Source organism: Anabrus simplex, chromosome 7 (assembly GCF_040414725.1).
Source record: "Anabrus simplex isolate iqAnaSimp1 chromosome 7, ASM4041472v1, whole genome shotgun sequence".
NCBI classification, from domain to species: Eukaryota; Metazoa; Arthropoda; class Insecta; order Orthoptera; family Tettigoniidae; genus Anabrus; species Anabrus simplex.
Window position 1 is genome coordinate 57,668,290 of NC_090271.1, and position 22,677 is coordinate 57,690,966.

The 22,677-nt window shown below is 38.1% G+C and overlaps 1 protein-coding gene across 1 annotated transcript in view; it reads left to right on the forward strand.

The window, feature by feature from the left end:
- Nucleotides 1-20,111, forward strand: part of LOC136876897 (endonuclease/exonuclease/phosphatase family domain-containing protein 1) — a 121,314-nt gene extending 101,203 nt beyond the window's left edge. Inside the window, exons 10-12 of the mRNA XM_067150651.2 lie at nt 5,779-5,932; nt 15,358-15,492; nt 17,476-20,111. Of these exons, the coding sequence (XP_067006752.2) occupies nt 5,779-5,932; nt 15,358-15,492; nt 17,476-17,624 (438 nt within the window). The 3' untranslated portion in view covers nt 17,625-20,111. The remainder of the gene's footprint in view (nt 1-5,778; nt 5,933-15,357; nt 15,493-17,475) is intronic.
- Nucleotides 20,112-22,677: the final 2,566 nt, after the last annotated feature.

A 22,677-nucleotide genomic window follows, 5' to 3' on the forward strand; every position in this document is an offset into this window, starting at 1 on the left:
GTAGCTTGCACTACGTGCAGCTTGTGACGCACATCCTCCACCTCACCATCTCGTTCCCTCCGAACCACCTGCATGAAGCTCAGTTGATGGGTCCTCCTTGCCTAACAAAAGAAGTGTCATCTGAGCTACAAGGTGTCACCAGCTTACTGCTTGCATGAAGCTCCGTGTGCGGAAGGCCTTATCATCTGGAGATAAATGCAAGAGAGTCCTGGAAACTCAACATTTCTTAAAACTGTTTTTTTGTTCTTTCATAGCAGGTAAATCATGGAATTAGTCTTATTTTAGCTGCCTCTGTGGATCAGTTGGTAGAGTGTCGACCTCCGGATCCCAAGATAGCGGGTTCAAACCCGGCAGAGGTAGTCGGATTTTTGAAGGGCGGTAAAGAGTCCATTAGACACTCCATGTCATACGATGATGGCATGTAAAAGATCTCTGGGGACACATTTGGTGTTTACCGAACAAAATTCATTAAATCTCAGCCATAGACGCCCAAGGGAGTTTCGGTTTACTCGGTCTGCCATCTAGTGGGCCTAGAGTAAAACGGAACGTCGAAATTGACGAGCAGACAGCCAGATGGCGTCAAATTGAAATGTCTGCACACGGTAGCTGAGGCCATATGATTTTTATTATTATTTATTATTAGTCTTATTTTCTTTCTGTACTTACATTGTTCAAGCTGTATGACTAGGGTTAGTTGTTTTTGAAACATACTGTAATACATAACAGCATTCCCGATGGCAAGTGTATTGTACAGAAAAATTGCTACCTACCCTCTTGTTGCAGCTTTTGAAGATGGGAGAGCTTGCGTCAATTACTCATCACTCACTGTATTCCTTTCTTTTTTTGCTGATCATAATAAGACAGACTTTCCACTGCAAAATTAATTGTATAGATTGAATGGCATGCAGTAGCTGCACACATTTTTTTCAGTTAAACTTTCTGTGGTTTGAACTTGCTATTTCAAGTGGAGAAAAGTTATAAAGTTAAGTGAGTGCTGTATTGTTTTACCAGATAAAATGTAGAGTGAGAATAAGAAGAAACAGAACAGTGTGACTAAGGGAATGAAACTGAATGCATTAAAGAAAGAGGATAAAGGGGAAAGTGTAAATAAAACTGCAGTGGACTTAAAACTTAATATTTTCATAACTCAGCATCCTGTCAGTCCACATTAGGTCGAATTTGTGAGACTCTACTCTACTGGAGATCAAGGTTCCGTGTAATTCAAGCTGGTTATACAAAAAATTAAACTTTTACAAAATACAGTAAAACCTGTACGTTTCTCACAAGTACATTCTGTGTTGACAATACTCGACTCATACATACAGAACCTTGCCTCCAGACCTCTACTACATTTCGGCTGACTTGTGAGTCCGCTTGCTGTTTCTTTATTTGTCCCTTCACTAATTGAGGTCGTGTGTCCATGTATGATGACAGATGTATGATTTCCTCTCAGAAAAATAACCCCCACTCAATGACAGTTGTGATTAAAAGTAAACGAGTGACAGGTAGACATAGAAGTGTGCACTCCTGTATGTTATTCTTAATATTGATCGATGTTTCCGTTATTGAGGTGATTTACCATAAAGTAATACTGTCATTGCATATCAATTGCTTTCAGTTCATTTTTTATTGGCATCTTATATGCAATTGTGACTTCTGATTCCAAGCTCCTTAGCGCGTGATGAAGTGTTCTGTGTATTACCATCAGTCAGCACTGATCTGCATTTAATGCTTTCGCCCAAGTGGCAGATTCCTATTGGTTGTTTACATATCATTTTCTTAAATGATTTCAGAGGAGTTAAAAATTTATCAAACATCTCACTTAGTAAATTGTTCCAATTTTACTTCATATTGTCACCTTTTTCTACTTGTAAAATCTCCATTCAAGCTTAATCATCTACTAAAGTCATTACAATCTATCTCTGCACTGATAGCTTGGAGCATACCTCGTATTCAAGCAGCTCGTCACCTTATTCGCAAATCTTCCCGGCCCGAAATTAGCAACATTTTCGTAATACTCTTTTGTTGAAAATCACCCAGAATAAATCGTGCTACTTTAACTTTCCTTTTTATCTTTTCCAGTTCTTGAATCAAGTAATTCTGTTGAGGATCCCTTACGTTGGAAACATATTGTAATTGGGGTCTTACCAGCGATTTAATATCAGTGTTGCTGTACAATATTTAAGGATGGGCAATAAAAGCATCGTCAATGAAATGAGTGAAGGCCTTTGAAATGTATTGCAGAATGTTAAAGATCCGATGAATTGACCAACGAGAAGGTACTCTGTTTTGCTGGGAAATCATGCGGTTTTAAGTCTACCATGCTGGAGGAAAGTGTCCTGTTTCAGTCACATCATCTGAAATGACAAATACAGCCTGATTCTTCTCATCATAGAAGGCAAGATGGAAGGGAAATGTGGAAAAGGTTATCTTGGGCACAGTACTTCTGACAGTGGTTAGACATCCAAAACATGATAACCGTGATGTGGGAAACATGAAATACATACAAGTACTCCATGATGATTGCCTACTTTCTGTAAGAGACGGTACCAGAAGAATAATTGGCAATTCTCCAGTTAACCACTGTGGGATAATGTCATGAATTCTCTTGTCTTTGCATAAAGCTGTTTAGAATTATAAATTCTTTTTCCTCAACCTAGCATTTTCCCATTTTATGTGATCAGATGCATTGTTCGATGTCATCTGAGCAATCTTCATGTTTGCAGCTAGGGTGTCTTGCCATCGTCGTCTCGAACTTCAGCATAGGTGCTTACCATCGACAGTGAAGTTATATACATCACCAGCGACGGTACAATTTTCCACTCTCGGGATATGGCTGTACATTCTTAGATACCCTTCTCGCACTTTTCCCTTGAAGGGGAACAACTCCCATCTTCTGACAGATTGTGTCGTTGGTTATGTGATGAAGTGAAACTCCAAGAGACCAACATAACATGTGCATCTCCATGGTGTGCAGAGAGCACTCGGCGCTTTTGGTGACTGGTCAGCTCTCGGTTCCATACAACGCTGCTGGACGAACTACAGTTGATTTGAGGTGGACCGAAACATATCTGTCGCACAGCACTCCTGTGACTCCCCTCCATATAAACCATGTTGCATTCACTCTAGCCTGCACTTCCTGATCAATGCCACCGTCACTTTCCAGGTGCAATCCTAAATGTTGGAAGCAGTTAGTTTACACTAGGTTTTGACCGTTGTGATGGTGGTTAGAATTTTCAACTGCTCTCAGGAATTTAATGGGTTATGTTGAGGTAAAGAAATGCACTACTGATATTCTTGAATATTTTTCAGATTGCTGCTACAAACAGTTTGGAAGCCTTTTGCAGACCTTTTTATTTGATTAAAACACCCAACATTGGCTCTGTTAAACAGCTTTCCAGAAGAACTTACAGTATTTTCAGTTCATAATTGATCATTTCTCTCCAGATAGCAAGCAGGTTTGCAAGACATGGTTTTCATTATAAAATCTACCATATCATATGCCTCCAGGAGCCATGTACCGACTTTGTGTGCTCCTTGTGAGAAAATAATTAATGGTTATTTTATTATTTTGTTGTTGAATGTTAAATCTGGTATGTGTCATTAGCACACAGTATCGGTTTCTATTATTACTGAGTCATCCACTTTCAAATGTCTCCAACTCCAACTTTACCAGAAATTATTTATTTTCATGATATTGTTTCTCATGTTTCTTCATCAGTCTATGAAAAGAATAGTTTGCTTGAAACTGGCTTAATTCCTTTGGTTATGTCCATATATTGTACAAGTCCAAAACTCTGTTAGTCCAGACACATACGACACATCTTGAGACACAACATAACGCTCAAGAATATCATAGAAGGCAACATACGAAGAAAAAAGGAAAGTGGCAGACCTTGGAAATCCTACCTGATTGATATACAAAGAAGAATGGGATGTAAGAACTACACCATATTAAGGTGAACAACTGATGATAGATGGGAATGGTTGTATCGACTTGGTTTACTTTTAGAACAAGATGAATTCTAACACCTCTAAGACCCCTATGTTTCTCTTACCCTCCATAGCCAAGTTCAGTATACAGTAGAACCTCGATAATTCGAAATCGGTTATCAAAATCTCACCTAATTCAAAGCAGCTCTCGTTCCCGGAAACCTGAGGTACGGTTTTGCATGTTATTCAAATCGTTTAATTTTTGAAATACGGATAATTTGTAATTTGAAGAACAATGTCAGTCCCGTTACCGAAATTCAGACTTTTAATTCAAAACTGCCTTTATATTTTGAAAAAAATAATATTTTACAGAGTAATTTAAATTCAAAATTTCTCCGCGTCATGAAAGAACGCGTCTTCCGGAATGTGAAAGGGTAACTTTGCGCACTTTCACCTACTTCAGCGTGTCTACAGTGTGCTTCATATCTGCTTTGTTCGAGCGGAATCGTAATTATTTTGCATTCGGCATTTTAAGGAACGCCACAATATCACGTAGCAGGCAGTATGCGGAGAGGTAGAATCCGCGAACACTGGCGATGCTGACAGTTGACGAAAAAGCGTGGCTTATAGCCTATAATCAATTCGTACACACCAAACAATATTGTCAATGCCGATGAAACTGCATTGTTTGTTTAATTTTTTTTAATGCTGAGGCCAAACGGACTTATGGTTTTAAAGGAGAGAATTGCCAGCCAGGAAATATACTATGTTGCTAATAGCTATGCAGAATGCAGTGCACACGAAAGCGAGAGGCTTCCTTCCCCTGTCATAGGAAAGTTCAAAAAGCCACGATGTTTTAAGGGCGTCGGGCACTTTCCATGCCAGTACAAGGCATCTAAAAATCCAGATAGTACAGTAATCCAAAAGGTAAAGCATTTGCACAGGGGAGCCACCATAATTTTCATCATCTTTGAATTGTGTTTTTCTTCCTTTCATTGTGTGAGGTTATGTTCGTCATGGTTTTTCACAAGTGCATTTTTTGAAAAATGTAAATGCACCTTGTTGGATACATTTCTGAAATAGTGTTTTCCATGGCATTTGAAAAGTTTAAACTGAGAATCAAGGTGATTACATGCATTAATGGGTCTTAGAAGTGCTATGGCGGGAAATCGTACAAGTATAGTCACTGTACTGTTGTAATGTGGACGGAAGCGAGGGACTTTCTCCCCTCGTCATAGGAAAGTTCAATAAGCCGCGATGTTTTTAGGGCATCGGCCTACACTCCATGCAAGCACAAGGCATCTAAAATGCATACAACACAGTAATCCAGTGAATAAAGCACTTGCACAGGGGAGCCAGTATAGATTTCTCCTCGTCTTTGAATCATGTTTTCTTTCTTTTGATTTCATTATGTGAGGTTATGTTTGCCGGTGAGTTATCCAAGTGCATGATTTGAATACTGTAAATGCACCTTGTTGGATACATTTTGAAAATAGTTTTTCCATGGCATTTGAGAGCTTGAAACTGTGAATCAAGGTTAATTGCATGCAGTAACGGGTCTTAGAATATATTGTGATGCCGCAAGGGTTGGCATTTCCGAAGTACGTGTTGGCGGTTAATTCGAAGTCACGTAATTCGAAGTCCAATTTTTGGGTCCCAACGACTTTGAATTAACGAGGGTTTACTGTGCTCCTAAGAATGATATCCTCTTTTGCCTTACCTTGCACTATAAAGACAGTTTATCATGAAAGAAAAACCATCATTAGCTTTGTGACTTAATTTTAGCATTAGATTGAACATGAATAATTTACCATTTTCTGATTCCAATTTCTGGCATTGTTTCAGGTTGGAAATCTGAGTCTCTCTCTGTTAAATATGTACCTTCAAGATAATGATATTGAGTCTATCAGGAGTGTAGAAAAGTTAGTTCAAGGGCAGCTCAAACCCACAGATATGTTAATAATCCTTGGAGATTTTACTGGAGGATCTCAGAATGAAGGTAATACATGTAGACACCAGTTTCATCTTTTTTAATTTTGTACTTATGTATGTATGTACGTATGTATGTTTAGTGCTCAGCCCGAAGGCTGGTTGGATCCTCAACAGCTCCGCCATCAGCTGTCATAGATGGCCTAGGCATCACTGAAGAGGCGCACTAGGGAAATGAGGAGTGAGGTAGTTTTCCGTTGTTTTCCTCACCGCGCCAGAAGTTGCTATTACATATCAGTCTGCCAAGCCTACTGAAATGCATGCACCAACCGATCCTATGAGCAATATCTTCACATCATTCATAGCAGGGACTGGCTGCAGAAGGAATGGCATTACTAGTATCACTCATACCTCAGTCACTTTCATTTTGTCAAAGCCAATGATAAAGTTGAGACAGATCAATAAAGTAACAAAATTGCTCTAGCCCATACCAGAAAACATAATGCACTGTAAACACTAGGTCCCGCCAGCAAAGGCAAATTAAAAAATAAAGAAGAACTCCATATTCAACAGAAAGACTTGTGTTTCTGATTGAATCTGCCAAAAGATCTGTGTCATTGCAACGTAAAGCAAATTGTGAAAAAAGCAAATTTACTGTCTCAGATGGACATCTTTCTTCTCAGCCTGTATAAGCTTGGATGGTTTCCCATTTTCATACCAGACAAATGCTGTGCCTTAGTTGGGGCCGTGGCCACTACCTTCCTGCTCCTAGCCCTTTCCTATCCCATCGTCACCAAAAGATCTGTCTGTGTCAGTGTAACATAAAGCCTATTGGAAAAAAAGAAAAGTTTGCTTGAAATTTACTGTCACAGATGGACATCTCGGCCTATACAAGCTTTCAATATATTTTGAACATCTGAAGAGACCTGGAGGTGATTCGGGGTAGAGTCTTAATGTTCTTTTGAGAGAAGTTTCTTAAATATATGTACTGTAGTTTCTGACACAAGCTCATGCCAACATAATCAAGAGAATTCCATGATTTCGTCTTTATGTGAATGAGTATTCAAGAACAGTTGATCTGTCATTGGTTGGGTTAGTGAGACAATGAAATGCTGACCATTCAAGTAATGTGGCATTGTGCTCTTCTGCTGAACTGGAATAATTTGGATTATGGTGTCAGAGACACCCAGGTTTTCAGTTCATTTCTGTTTAGAAATAACCATCTATGAAAAGCCACCCTCTAAAATCATTGATCACAGAACAACATTGAAAAATTTTCATGGAGGGAAGAGGGTGTTCCTTATAGACTTCAACCTGATAAGCATGAAAATATCATCCATTTTGTTGGAGCATCCTCACTTTTCAAAATATTTTAAAATCTAATATTCTAATCAGACAGCCAAAGTTGTACAGGAAATTGTATAATTTGTTCATGCGCTTGAACTCACGTTACGTTATAACTGATATTGACTTATGCTGCAGGCTCAAAATAAATTTAGTGCAATGCATATCAGTTGCATCACAACCTAACATTCTGATACAATGTCATGTATTTCACAACATAGTGCATTAGTCATGAGGAAGCAGTTGCTTTGTTGGGTGTTCGAGTGTAAATAGTGTAATTGGAATATATCAAATGCTGACTGTTTCTTTGTTTGTTCGTTCATTCTATAATGTGTTAGTGTTTACACGTTGCTACAGGAATGTTCAAATCACCCAGACAAAAAAAAAAAAAACACGCTTTCATTACGTCTGTGGAGAGTATACAGTTAAATCTTGCAGATGATCTCTGACACCCTTACCTGTATTTTGGGTGCAAGTTAAGTGATCAGGGCCAAAAATGGGCACCACATATTGTCTGTGTGAATGTTCATCTCATCATAGTGGTTGGCTGAAAAACAGGCATAATGTTTCAGTGCTTTTTGCTGTACTGATGGTATAGAGGGAGCCATCTGATCATGTGGATGATTGCTGTTTCTTTATGTAAGTTCAAAATAACAGAGAAGAAGGGCAAGTATGGGAAGAGAATCAATTATCCCAACATCAAGTCAGCTGTTAAATCCATTGTGCATAGTTCCTCCCTACCAGTCCCCATTCCTTCAGAAACATAGTCATTGGAAGATGATACTCAGGTCGATATTAGTGGCCATGGAGAATGGAAGCTCTGATACAGATTATGAAAAAGCAATCGCGTCACATCTCCTGACGCAGAAGGACTTTAATGGTCTTGTTAGGGACTTGCAACTTTCTGAGGCACAAGCTGAACATAATGGGCTCATGTTTAAAACAGTGGAATTTACTGGACACACAAGGTTTCAAAATCATCAGGCTTCCTTCTCATCATTCTTTCCCGTGGAAGACTTGCTCTGTTGCTGCAATGATGTGAATGGTCTATTTGAAGCTGTAGAATTAAACCTTACTGTATACCACAAGAATAGTGGTTTTTCAGTGCTGCCTCGACAACCAGAATCAATTGCAAGTTGTCCACTTCATGACCGTATCGATGAGTATAATCAACAAGTATAATTAAAGAACCACCTAATCGATACTTTATTTTTCGCGTTGGGCAAAATTAAATATACATTATCACTCACAGAACATGTTTTGACCACTTAGTGGTCATCATCAGTTGTATAAGGAAAACTTAGATGAAAAATATTGGACAATAAGCGCAAGCGTTAATCTTTAGGTTATGGAAAAATATTTGCTTGTGCTTATTGTCCAATATTTTTCATCTAATTTTTCCTTATACAGCTGATGGTTACCACTAAGTGGTTGAAACACGTTCGGTGAGTGATAATGTATATTTAATTTTGCCCAAAGCAAAAAATAAAGTATCGATTAGGTGGTTTTTTAAATTATACTTGTTGATTTAACGAGAATCAAAGCAATACTGCTCATAATGGCAATGTTACTCCTTCTGTGCTACTGGCTTTATGTTATGAGAGGAACATACAATAGCATGGAGCTGTTCTTGAAAAACTTCAATCTGCATATGCAAAGCATTGAGTCCGTGTGTGGGACACTTGTGACTGAAAGAGCAAAATTGAAGGGCGCAGGGGAAGAGGGAGAAGACTAACATCTTGCCTCACCAATATTAAAGGCTGGGCTGGTATACAGAGCACTGAACAACTGTACCATGTTGCAAAAAAAGTGCCAACATCAGCAAGACTGGACATATAAGAGAAGAAGAAGAAGATGCTTTGAAAATATTGGTATTTGTATCTGAAAGCCCACCTGGTGGCCATGATCGTTAAGGCATAAAGTCTGTATTGTTTGACATGTTGGTTAGCCGGTTCGAATCCTGTTGGTCAAAAAAATCACCATCAGAATGTTGTCCGGCATGGTAGAGATGTGGAGGTATATAATTTCTAATCACTAGATTGTGTGTCAAGAATTCTGGATTCACTTCCTAACCTCTCACAGTAATCATGTGAAGTGAGGGCATATGACACTGTTGATGGTGGTTCATGCGTAGGTTGGGGATGTAAAGCCACAGCTTAGAACAGATCCCCTGGTGCTATTGTACAGGAGTAGGCTGTGTGCTGGCACCAGGTTTCACCCTCACACTTCTTACTATCATATGTATCATGTCATTCATTTCATCTTATTAACTCCTGTGATGAGGTTGGTGTCAGGAAGAACATCCGGTTGGAAAAACTTGCTATGAAGATTCATCTCGCTTCATACCCGACCCCATAAAGAAACAGGATAAGGTTTGGACATGCTATTTGTATCTGAAATAATCCTGTTCAATTTAAAAAACCGGACAGTATTAAAAGAGATATTCTGGGTGTATGGTTTGATTAAGCCTTTTTTCCCCATAGAAATACTTCTTGCCATAACTTCTGTTAATGGCCTGTTTTTTAATTAGATCTCATCAATTTACCTACATTTTTGATCGGTTAACTAAGTACATTCAATCAGTTTTAAACATGTTTATTACTATGGAACATTGAACAATAAAATATAATTTTAACCCGGAGTGGTGGCGCGGGGTGTTTTTTGACCTGACACAAATTTATTTTGTTAGATTGTACTTATTTTTTAAGTTGCAGATCTTGGCTGCCACATATCTCTCCCCACATTTCTTGCCTTTTGTCTGAGGTCAATGGCATTATAGTGAAGGGAATTGTTTGTTAGAAAGAGGGATTATTGTCGAGCGGTGTAAAATAGTGACTCGTCAGACCCCGTGCCACCAGTCCCGTTCATCAGAAGTGCAACAGGAACAATGTACCTAGTGAGTTACTTGTATAATCATGTTAGGAATTAATTCAGTCAATTCCTTATCGCTGAAATGAGTTATGAAGAGTACGAGGCAAGGGTGTCTTCTCTTTTACAGTCTGTGGAAGAGGAAGCAGTTTTAGTGAGTGAGGGTGAAAACGGTGATACAGGACAGAGTGCAAATGAAGAAGTAGTAAATATTAGTGATGATGATTTACCTTTCTCAACAGTTTTCGGCCATAACAGGAAAGAATTATGTTACAAAATGGACAAAATTTCTCCTAAAATCTCACGTACTCGAACCCACAATATTGCACTCATTTACCCAGAGTGATACTCACAGCAAGAAGTGCATCATCGCCTGAAGAAGCTTGAGGAATTTCTTCACAAGTGATAATATGTTGTAACTAATTGTAAACTGTACAAACCTGGAAACTGAAAGAGTCAGAGGAAATTGTACTCCCAAACTAATTATCACGATTTTATGGATTGTCATGAACAAGATAATTATTTCCAGGAGCATAATTATTTTGGAAGGGACCCCTCCTTACCACCCAGGGATACACTGCACGAATAGCATTACGTAGTTAGCAGAATCTGAGACTATCAGCTGAATCAAGTTAAGGTGTTTAATAAAGATTATTCCTGTGCATGAGAAGTTTTTGCTTTTATAACATGCATATGCTGTGATGTTAATCAGTGCTTGATATACACATTTATTTTTTATAACAGATCATGGTATTGAGTTCATAAACCTAATACATCAGTATCTGATACATAAAAATAAGTCATTTTAGTATTAGAGTAACCTCAAACATAGCGGTCAGAAAGTACCCCACGCCACCCCTTACGTTACATCGAGCGCCACCTGTTCAGGGTAAATTGAACACACACAGTGTAATAAAGGTAATAAAATAAAGAACTATCACGGAGCGAGTGGCCACATGGCTTGGGTCACGTAGCTATCAGCTTGCATTCAGGAGATAGTGGGTTCGAACCCCATTGTCAGCAGCCCTGATGATGGTTTTCTGTGGTTTCCCATTTTCACCACAAATATATGCTGGGGCTGTACCTCAATTAAGGCCACGGTTGCTTCCTTCCCATTCTTAGCCCTTTCCTATCCCATCATTGCCATAAGACGTATCTGTGTCAGTGTGTCGTAAAAAAAAAAATTCAACTATTTGGTCCACTCTTAACAAGAACAGATTATTGGATTATTATTTTATTTGAATCATCAGCATAGAACCCCTCCAACTTGCTGTTGAATGAGTCTTCAACATCGTTGTCTATCCAGAGATGCCTTCTCTCTCACCACTGACTCCCAATTCCTTCCTCTTCTGTCCACATCGTCTCTCAGTTGGTTCAGTCATCTCTTCCTAGGTCTTCTCACTGACCTTCTTCCTTCACCCATTCTTTCTAGGCATGTATGTGGTGTTCTTGTGTCAGGCATTTGCTTTACATGCCCATAACTTGTTAGTCTCAAAGTCCTTAGCTTCTCTTCTATAGAATTCACTTCCAGTTCCATTCTGATGTCATCATTCCTTACATGGTCCTTGCATGTTTTTTGGAGGATAGTTCATAGGAACTTCATTTCACATGCTTGCAATTTACCAACTTCTCTCTCTTTCAGTGTACTTCTCGACTATGTAAGAATGGGCACAAAGTATGACTTATCCAGAGCCATCTTGGTTCTCATGGGCACTTTATCCCAAAGTAGATGTCTTACGAGTTTGTAGGAGTTGGAACTGCTAAACGCTCTGTTTACTATTTCTTTATCTGCAGTACTGCAACTGACCATGATTCGAAAACAAACTGTTCTACATACCTAGTCACATGTCCGTGAACCATGACTTCAAACACGTCAAAACCACGAACCTACTACGCTGGCGTAGCAGGGGGAGAGGTGATACTCCCACGTGGCGCATCCCAGGTGGCAGATAGTGGGGTCCTAACCAGCTTGCCGGCAACTTGAGTGAAATAAAATAGCTCTTGCAGACCAAACACACATCCCCGTGTGGGTGGGGGACGCAGGCGATGAATACACCTACGGTATCCCCTGCCTGTCGTAAGAGGCGACTAAAAGGGATGACCAAGGGTTAATTGAATCAGAACCATGAGACTACTTGTAATTAGTACCACCACGCGGGGAACACCATGGGTTGCTTTTACTTGCATGTAGTACCACTATGTTAGGTACACAATGGGTTTGTGATTAGTAGCGACAGTGTGTGAATCAGGGCAAGTTCTACAGTACCTGTGATTAGTACCACTCTATGAGCGACACCATGGGTCTGCCTTGTCTTTGATTAATACCCACTATGTGAGGAACACCACAGGTTTGCATTCCCTGTAAATGGTGCTGCAGTGTGAAAAACACCATAGGTCTGCATTACATGTGCACATTACATTTCCTGCGAGTAGTACCATAATGTGTGGAATACCGCGAGTCTGTGCTACTTTTGATTAGTACCGCAACATCACAAGTACCATGGTTCTACTTTCCTAGCGATAAGGGGCCGATGACCTGGAATTTGGACCCCTTTAGATTACAAGCATCATCAGTTCAGGATTGTGCTTTAGAAGCAGTCCCTTGGTCAGTAATACTATTGCTTATGATAGTTTCTGGGTCGGATCCTATGATTGTTTTAAATTCATATCCATCCATTTATTCTTCGTCGTCACATTTTGAATTCTGGTCAGTGGATGATTTTGGACTTTTAAATTGTCATTACATTTCATCTCATTTCGTACCACTAGGGACTGATGACTTAGATGTTAGGCCCCTTTAAACCATCATCATCATCAAATATGTCAAAACATTGGTATGCTGTGAACTAACGGCTGCTCTTCTCTTGCCAACATTACCTCTAGCTCACTAGAAACTCTATCACAAGGAACTGCCGCTGCTGGTATGCAAAGCATCTTTTTTTTTTTTTTTTTTTGCTACCGCTGTATGATGTACTGGCTGGACAGAATGTTTTTTCCACCACTGCAGAGGTTTCTACAAAGTCCTCCTCTAGTTCCTGTAAAGACTTGTAAACTTTGATCTCCTTCACAAATGGTGTCGAAAGGTCTGGCTGTACTGAGCTGAATCTGTTCCATCCTCATCATACTCAATCTCGATGTAGAAAGTAAACATCCACTTCTTGATGCATAGTTCTTTTGACATTTCTATGCTGCCCATGGATCTGTCAGACATTATGCATACAGCTTCGCTGTATTGTTTTTGAATGCATCTCAGATATTTATACAATGGGTCGAGGGCTGTAGCTTCCTGGTAGATTTGTAAATTACTCCACCTGTTTACTCTCCCCATCAAATCTTGCTGTTATAGAAGGCTATATTAGGTGTTCCAGCATTGAGTGAGATGTACTAGGAATAGCAATGTCAGAATCCACTTTGGAAAGGGTGAATGAACATGCTTCAGATGATATTTGAGACTGCTTGTGCTTCTGGTATGACTAAACAGTTGTCTGATTTTCGTATAAAGCACTGTTTACCAATCAGTTACCTTTCCTAATTCATTTATTTTTTAATCCAAAAATCTCGCTAAGTTTCCCACACAACAGTTCAAAACTCCTATTAATAGCTTACAGCACCACTAACCTCTGAGCAACCAACAAACCCACATAATATTTGAAAGTAAACTAGTGTAAGCCAGTTGAGAATTTCTGTACTGATAGCGAATTGTACATTGTAGACAGAGAAAGGTACTGGCATAGCTATCTAAATTCAATCAGCACTTATCCAATCCCCATCCCTTTCCAACAAACAGAATCAGATCTGCCAAGGTAGACCTGTCCTCGGTGTCAAGCTTAAATGTCCTCATTTCTACACCCCCTGCTACTCACTTAATGGTGACAAATACCTACAAAGAAAAAGCTGAGTTTCAAAGACAAAACTACTGGTATCTGCTAGGGATGGTGACCTCCTACCAGATTCAGAGGACAGTGTGATGGGATTGTTTAATGTTGCCCTGTCCTCTACGCGTTGTTGGAATTTGTGCCATGGTGCCATGGTGCCATGGTGCCATGTTAGGTTTTTTTTTTTTTACTTACAAAAGGGTCTGCAACTGCAGAAATAAAAAATCAATCCATTTCAATAAAATATTTCATTATTTGCATTTCTTTCTTAAGTCTAGGTAAAACTCATTTATGCTAATAAGTCCGTGCTTCAAAGAGATCATACATGAATGGTAACCAAATCTGTACAAGACGTAAATTTCATATTTGATCCATATTGACAATAATATTGATGTTAATTGGAAGAAGAGGAGTTCACTTTTTCAACCTTCTCTTCTAATTAACATCAACCAAATCTTTATCTGCCAGTGAATGAGAAGTAACCAGAATTTATAGATCAGTGAAGATTCCTTTTCCCTTGATTACATTTATTTGATTCAATCAACTACTACTAAAAAAATATTTGATTGGTTATTTAATTTAATTTTTAAGTTGATTGATTAATCAGTTTGATTAATTTATTAATTCCACAGTGTTAATTATAACAGATACTATTTTACAGATAGGCTTCATGTTTCAAGGTGAAAGTACACTATTCAGTTTGTTATTTGATGATGTTGTTTGAATCTCTGTAACAAATTACAAAAAAGAAACTACTTTTATTTCATCCAGTAAATATGTTGAAAACATTTCTTAGGGGACAAGAATTGCTTGTTTCTTTACTAGTTTTTAAAAAATTCAAATCCTAGCCAAATTAACATATTTACATAATTCTTTCTGTAATGTGTTCCTTGGTTCAATAACCTCAAGGGTTTTCAAAAAAAAAAATTAAATGTCCGCACCGAATGTAGTTATAAGGGCTTAAGTGAAACTCTGTATTCACTCACATTACGCTCACAATGGTGCTTAAGTGAAACAATGCATTGACTCACATTAACGCTCATAGTGGTAGAAAAAGGCAAACTGGTAATTTAATCGACTGGATAACGATGATTAAGATAAGGGATTGTAATATTTAGGAATATATATTCTCATACGTTATCATATTTCGTTCACCTAAAATTCATAGCTTATATCGCTAGGATGTTGCCTGAAGGGCTAGAACTGTGGATTTTTTTGTCTCTAATTGCTTTACAATTTTATTTAAAAGCTATAAAATGTTTATACATTTTTGACCAAAATTCTCAGACAAAGTAGGTTTAAATATTTCTACATTCTGACTTATCAGTTTGCTGAAAATTATCCTTATGTAGTCATACCATATTATGGAAGAGTTTCAGGTTTATAATACGAGTACTTTTCTCTGCAGAGTTGAATGAAATTCAAAGACTCCAGTATCAGAATATAGCCCCATCATCTTCAAGCACCAACAGCACAGATCGGGAAAAGGTGCGATTTGCTGACAATATCTTCCTCAATGCAGAAACGCAGATTCAGTTCACTGGTAAGTTTCTTGTAGTTTCGTGGTATCAAAGCTTATAGAATTTCTGGCTCGTAGCCTAAGCAAATGGCTTTCTTCATTCAGTGTTAGATTGTGACAGATAGATAGAATTAAGAATAGTAAAAAAAAAAAGTAAATACTTAAAGAGTAATTGATAATGTTGTAGATTTGAGATGGGAAATGAAAATTAAGAGGAAGAGTGTCATACGTAGGTAAGAACAAGATAGATGACATAAATTGTTTAAAGAATGACACAAGAAGGAACATAGTGTGTCGTCTTGAGTGTGATGAGAAGAAGAAGCCACAGTAAAAGTTGTTTAAGGGACCTGTGGCATAAATTAAGTTATTGCAAAAGGTGTTCAGTGCCAAGGCTAGCGACCCACCAACCCCTCTGTAGAGATATTTTTACTTTTATCACTTAATATTTTAAATTGTGCAACATTTTCTAAATCTCGCATGGCAGCTACCAGTGCCATTTGCTGAAGTTCATGGAATATGGCATCATTCCCAAAATTCAACACAGATAGGTATCTTCTTTTCTTTTTCTTTTTTATGTCGCACTGACACAGATAGATCTTATGGGACAGGAAAGGGTTAGGGGTGGGAAGGAAGCGATTGTGGCCTTAATTAAGGTACAGCCCCAGCATTTGCTTGGTGTGAAAATGGGAAACCAGGACTGCCTACAGTGGGGTTTGAAGCCATTATCTCCTGAATACTGGATACTGGCCACAGTTAAGCAACTACAGCTATGAGCTCAATCAGATAGGTATCGTTACCAATTGCTGTACAATAAAAGTTCCTAATTGAAGTCTAACCTGTTATGCTGTTCACAAACCAATGGTGATAAATTAACACACACACATATAAAAGAAGTTTAACCTCTTGTGCTGTAAACAGAATTAGTGCAAATATATTTGTTAATATACTCGGTACCAGGTTGTCTCAGTTGGCAACGGATGGTTGGAAGTAACTGAGCTGCTAGCAACAGTAGACAATAATGCTGCAGTGGAGCACCTATCAACTAATCTGCGGGTCCCAAAAGCAAGTTCTACCGACCCGGTGTTGCCTCAGACCCAAGTTGTCAGAATCAACACTATCATCTTTTAAGTCCCAACAGCCACAATTGCTGACAATTACTGCTATGTCATTTTTTCACTGAACTTTTCTTATCTTGCAATCTGTGTGTGTCTATCTTGTTATTACCTGGCTGATTTCTTTCTCATTCTACATTTTTTCCTTTCCAATTTAAATAAAAATAATGTAAGCACTTGTAAACAAATTGAAATCCATTCAGTAAGGAAAAATCAATTACATGATCTTGCTATTCCTATCTGGAAAAAAAAAAAAAAACCCAGCTATTTTCTAAAAATTTTGTGTGAACAAGGAAGTAATCTGTCAACAGTGAAAACTGACACTGGAAAATGAGTACAGTTGTTTGATTTTTTGTAAAATATGAAATCTTTTGGAGGTTTTGTTGAGATTTTTACAGGTAACTGCTAAAAATCTTTTGCAGCTAACAAGAGAAGCGCCATGCCCTTTATGATGAAGCCTACCTTGAAACTTTACTGTGCTACAAGAAGACCACTTGCAAAAAAGTTAGCTTCCCGATTCCCCTGCAAGGCCCCAAAATAAACTCCTGAATTATACATATAAAAAATAGGATAGTGATACTAGTTGTTACAGATTGGATTGTACAGCCCTCACTGTGGGCAAGCCAGCAGTGGAGTGGTGAGTGGAAAACTGTGACTCGAGCTTGCAGTGAGACAGGGATACCCAACTGAGCTATATTACCATCTTCGATTTCATGGCCTTGCAGTTGAAACAGACAACTAACATTTTTGCATGTGTTCTTCTCGTAGCCCATCAGTTATGTTCCCAGGTAGATTTTGGCATGAAAGGTGTGGCACTTCCGTTGTAAGTTCAAGCTCTCAAAAATGGGGAATTGTTTAAACAGTTTTCTGTAGGTGATAAGAAAATTCTGTGCAGGTGTGTGGGGCATCATTCGTCAAGGTTTGACTCATCTGGCCATTCCTCGTGGGTGGATGTGGGGTGGAGCTGCAAGTGAACATTGTCCAGTATGGTGCGAACTGTACACGGAACCTGTATTAGCAGAGAAGACTGCAGCAGCTGTTTGATGTTCCAGTTCACGTAGAATGCCTTGTTGGCATCCCCTGATTTATTCTGTGATAGTTAACTCATAAAAGCTACAAACTTATGTCCAAGTTAGTTCTTAGTAGTATGTTTTATAGAAAAGAGACAGACACAAGCTCCAGCCAACTGGAACTTGGCAAGCTTGGATTTTTATGGGAAGTTATCATACACTGTTAAGTTGTATGCAGGTTCTAAAAATGGTACTTGGATTGAAAACAGTTCCTTATTTTGGCTATATTAGGGTAGAGACAAAAGATGACATATTGTCAGACTAGTCACAATACTCTGAAACGTTAAGTAGAAACAAAGCTAAGGATGGGTGGTATATCAAAGCTTTTATTTATCAGAAACAAATGCATAGGAGATAACATGTTTCTTCTCCAACACTAGTTAATGCTTAAAAGTTGTTTACTCCATGGTGCTTTCTGAAGTTTATATTGAAATCCTATGATAAATTCAGACAATGTCCATTAGAACTAATCATTACATGTATAGTTTGATTTTATCAACTTTATATGTGTCTTATATAAAAGAAAATTATGAAGAAATCTGTAATATCTGAATTTAGCATACAGAATCTGTTAAGGTATGCTCACGCATAACATTGGTCTGGAGAGGATGGAGCCTGACCTCATGCTCCCTTTACTGTCTCCCAGCTAATCTCAAGAAGGGAGGAAGAAATTCTCTGCTTTAAGACCAACGGCCAAATAAATAGTGTCAACATGTTATGTTCTTTCCCCCACTATTCTTTTCACAGTGACTCTCATTGGACTAGCCAGCTATGACGCATGTGCAGAAGGCATGTTTACTCACTGCCACTTCACAGATTGAACTTCAGATATTAGACTTTTCAAAAGCATAATATTGCCTTAAGGATGAGGAGAGAAATATTTTGGTGAGAAACTTAACAAATATGATCTGTTCTAAAGAGCATCAGAAGGAACAACTTTTCAGCATGTTGGAGGAGACACCAACTTTTAGTAAAACACCTAGTGTAAATAATGGGGTGTAGTAGATTTATGTTAAGGTTCTTCTGCTGGATAGCATGGTAAAGAAGTGAGAGGGATTATGCCTGTACACATCCTAAAGCAAGTCCTATGAATCCCTTCTACTGTATTTATTTTAAAACAGTTTTTATTGTTGAAATATTTATGTTGATCTTCCTTCGCCTGTCATTTCTGTCTTCTCTGTACTAAACGATGGCTGTGATGTTATACAGGGTGTTTCAGAATTATAGTTACAAACTGCAGGGTTGTGTTCAGGACAATAAAATATGGAAGAAAGTCCTAATAAACATAGGTCCAGCACAAACTGTTTCTGAGATATGATGTGATCACATGTGAAACCGTAAAAACATTGTTCCTACTTCATGTTCCAGGTACCAGACTCCACAATGTCTTGTATTTGTAGTGGCATTGAAGCAATTATGATTGTACCTCACGCTTTTTACTAACAAGATGATGCCGACATTCATTCCAAATATGGACATGACAACATGTGAGGTACCATGACAACAGTTTAAAATGCCGCTCCAAATACAGGACACTGTTGACATCCAAAGTGAACCCTGTTATGCAAAATATAAAGCATGAGCATTGTAATAATATGATTGTTATATCTTGAAAATTGTTTGTTTCTTGACCTATGTTCTTAGGCTTTTTTTTTCTCCATGTTCATTGTCCTCTACTCACCCCTATAGATTGTATCTATAATTTTGAAACACTCGATTTATCATGAGTAAATGCAAAAGCCAGAGATGAATTGCTTAAATTTAGCACATGGCAGTTCCTGAGGTCCATTTTAATTGGGAGATTTTCCTTGCGATTTATCTCTCTCTACAAAGTGCAGTCCTGAATCTCTTTCTCTAAACTTGGCATATATAAATACCATCAGAATATACATCCACTGACAAACATTACTAGCCAACATACACCATCATTTCCTTCAGGTGATTCATCCAAGCTCTGTTCATGTCTAAGTCTGGAGAGAATTTAAGGAAGTGCCATTTAGGACTCCATTCACTGCGGTTATTGACAGATACTGTCGTCACAACTCAACACTTCTCTAGCTGATAGAATTGAAGCATTGAAACAGGAGAGAATGAAGGAAAGGTGAGATAATATATTACTGGTAGATAGTGTTGTAATATAAAAAAAGACTTTCAGAAATAGTGAAAAAAATCCAATCTTCAGATCTTTTCAGTAGAAATTTCAAATTTACCTCAATGGATGTCAAAGAATTTGTTTGCGATTATTATGTATTCTTTATGATGAGGCCTGCTAGAGACTATGCATCAATTTCAATTCATTCTTCCATGTTTCCTGTTCCGTTCTTTCCAGTATTTCTTCATTGTTGTACTATGCTTTATTCTTCTCCCCTCAGGCTGCTTTAGATTGGGTTTCCTTTTCATTCTTCCTTGGAAACCTTCCATTCTTAAAACCTATTTTTTTAAATCTCTCTCTCTCTCTCTCTCTCTCTCTCTCTCTCTCTCTCTCTCTCATCTCTTCCCTTATTTTGTTTCTTTCTAAATCTTTCTTGACCTCTTGAATACAGCTTGTTGACTTTTTCTCCCACAGGTACTTTAATATCTGTTTTCTTTAATCTCTTTCATCCATTCTATAGATGCTGTATATCCAAAGAATAAACATGTCCTTTCTTTTATTGTTTCTGGGATTATTTATTTATTTATTTTATTATTTATTTTATTATGTATTTATTTCTTTATTTACATCAGTATCTTAACAGCCGGCCCTGTGGTGTAGGGGTAGCGTGTCTGCCTCTTACTCGGAGGCCCCGGGTTCGATTCGGTCAGGGATTTTTACCTGGACCTGAGGGCTGGTTCGAGGTCCACTCAGCCTACGTGATTAGAATTGAGGAACTATCTGACGGTGAGATGGCGGCCCCAGTCTAGAATGCCAAGAATAACGGCCGAGAGGATTCGTCGTGCTGACCACACGACACCTCGTAAACTGCAGGCCTTCGGCCTGAGCAGCGATCGCTTGATAGGCCAAGGTCCTTCAAGGGCTGTAGCGCCATGGGGTTTGGTTTTTGATCAGTATCTTAACATCAATGAATAGGAAATTTAAAAACAATTATATGTATAAAAGGAGGATGTCAATGAATAAATTAGTTAAATTAGTTAAATAAATAAATAAATAAATAAATAAATAAATAAATAAACAAATCAGTAAATAAATAAATAAACTAACCATATTATCTTCCTCATATTGAGACTCGGAAAGCTCTCAGTTGAATGATGAGAGCATCACAGGAATTACACAATATCTCCATGGATTCAGGGTGACTTGAGCGTAGTTCAAACAAGAGATGTGACAGTTGTGTTCAGTATATTAATATTTAACCCATTGGAATCTGAATAATTTACCCATCCCTAGGTCCAGAAATCTTCTATTAATGTAATATTGCAATGAATCAGTGTCCGACTCGTTGGCTGAATGGTCAGCGTACTGGCCTTCGGTTCAGAGGGTCCCGGGTTCGATTCCCGGCCGGGTCGGGGATTTTAACCTTCATTGGTTAATTCCAATGGCCCGGGGGCTGGGTGTTTGTACTGTCCCCAACATCCCTGCAACTCACACACCACACATAACACTATCCTCCACCACAATAACACGCAGTTTCCTACACATGGCAGATGCCGCCCACCCTCTTTGGAGGGTCTGCCTTACAAGGGCTGCACTCGGCTAGAAATAGCCACACGAAATTATTATTAATGAATCAGTATAACATGTTTACAAAGCTAAACCAGAGTATGGAAATATTATACATTAGTGGTTGTATTGGTAATGTTTCATTATTTACACACTGGTATGCTTATTATTTATGTTACTACTGCCACTGAAGTATTTTCAGGCGAACAATCCTCATCATTCTTTTCATTCCTGTAAAAAATTTGCTTTCCCTTATATTGAATCATCATAACAGTCCCATTCAAACTGCTTCAGAATTATTCCTACTTGCTGCCATGTCCATTTACAGACTGACAGATAAAATTGTCTCATATTATTTATAACATCTATTTCTACTTGAAATGATGTGTTCCATTTAGGAAATTTTTCCAACTGTTTACAGTAAATTAGAAGTGTGGCATGACCTAACTCTTGCTTTCCATATAAACTTCATTCGATAGTAGGACCCAGTGAGTTAAGATGTTAAGGAAATGGGTAAAAAGCAGTATCTTGCCAGTTAAGGACACATTTAAATAAATGACATAAAAGAAGAAACAGTATATAGATCATAAAATTTTTATAATGTTTGTCAATAGAAGGAATAATAATAATAGTGATTGAAAGATAATAAAAGTGATTCATTCATTTATTGAGTTCCCAGACATTTGGAAAGAGGTATAAAAGTGAGAAAATAAGAAAGACAAATAGGAGTGGTTTTAGTCTGGGTAGAGAAGCAAGACAAAGGAAGGAGTGAAAGATGGGCATCGGGGATGGATATAGAACAAAACTGAAACAATGAGACATAAAATGTTGAGAAAGATAAATGAAGAAAGAAGTCATTAAATGGAATAACAAATGTAGAAGAAAATAAAGAATTCACTTCTCCACTAGAATATTTTTTGAAAATTAAGGTTATACTGAAAATTGTTTATTTTGTTTATTTAGGTTATGCTTTTTGTGTTATGGCATGACCTTTCAGAACATTAGACAAAGTCATGGAATCTACACCTTACAGATTTAATATGACTTTTGTTCACACAGGTACCTAACTGGAAACGTAAACTTTGAAAGTTTCTTTTATCTTTTTAATCCTGAAGAGTGCTTTGAATATTTTCAATCAAATATGTTTGTCTAGGATGCGACAGAATCTCCCTTTTCCAATCTCCCAAGAAATCAACCCATTGCCAGACACTGTCCTTCAACAACGTCTCTTCCTTTATTTTCCTGACAACGTACATATGACAGTCTCCTCAATTTTTTGGATGTGTTACTTATGCAGCGTGCATGTGTGCGTGTGTGCATGTGGTTTTTTGTTTGTTTGTTTTGTGCTTTTTTCCTTCCATTTAGGATT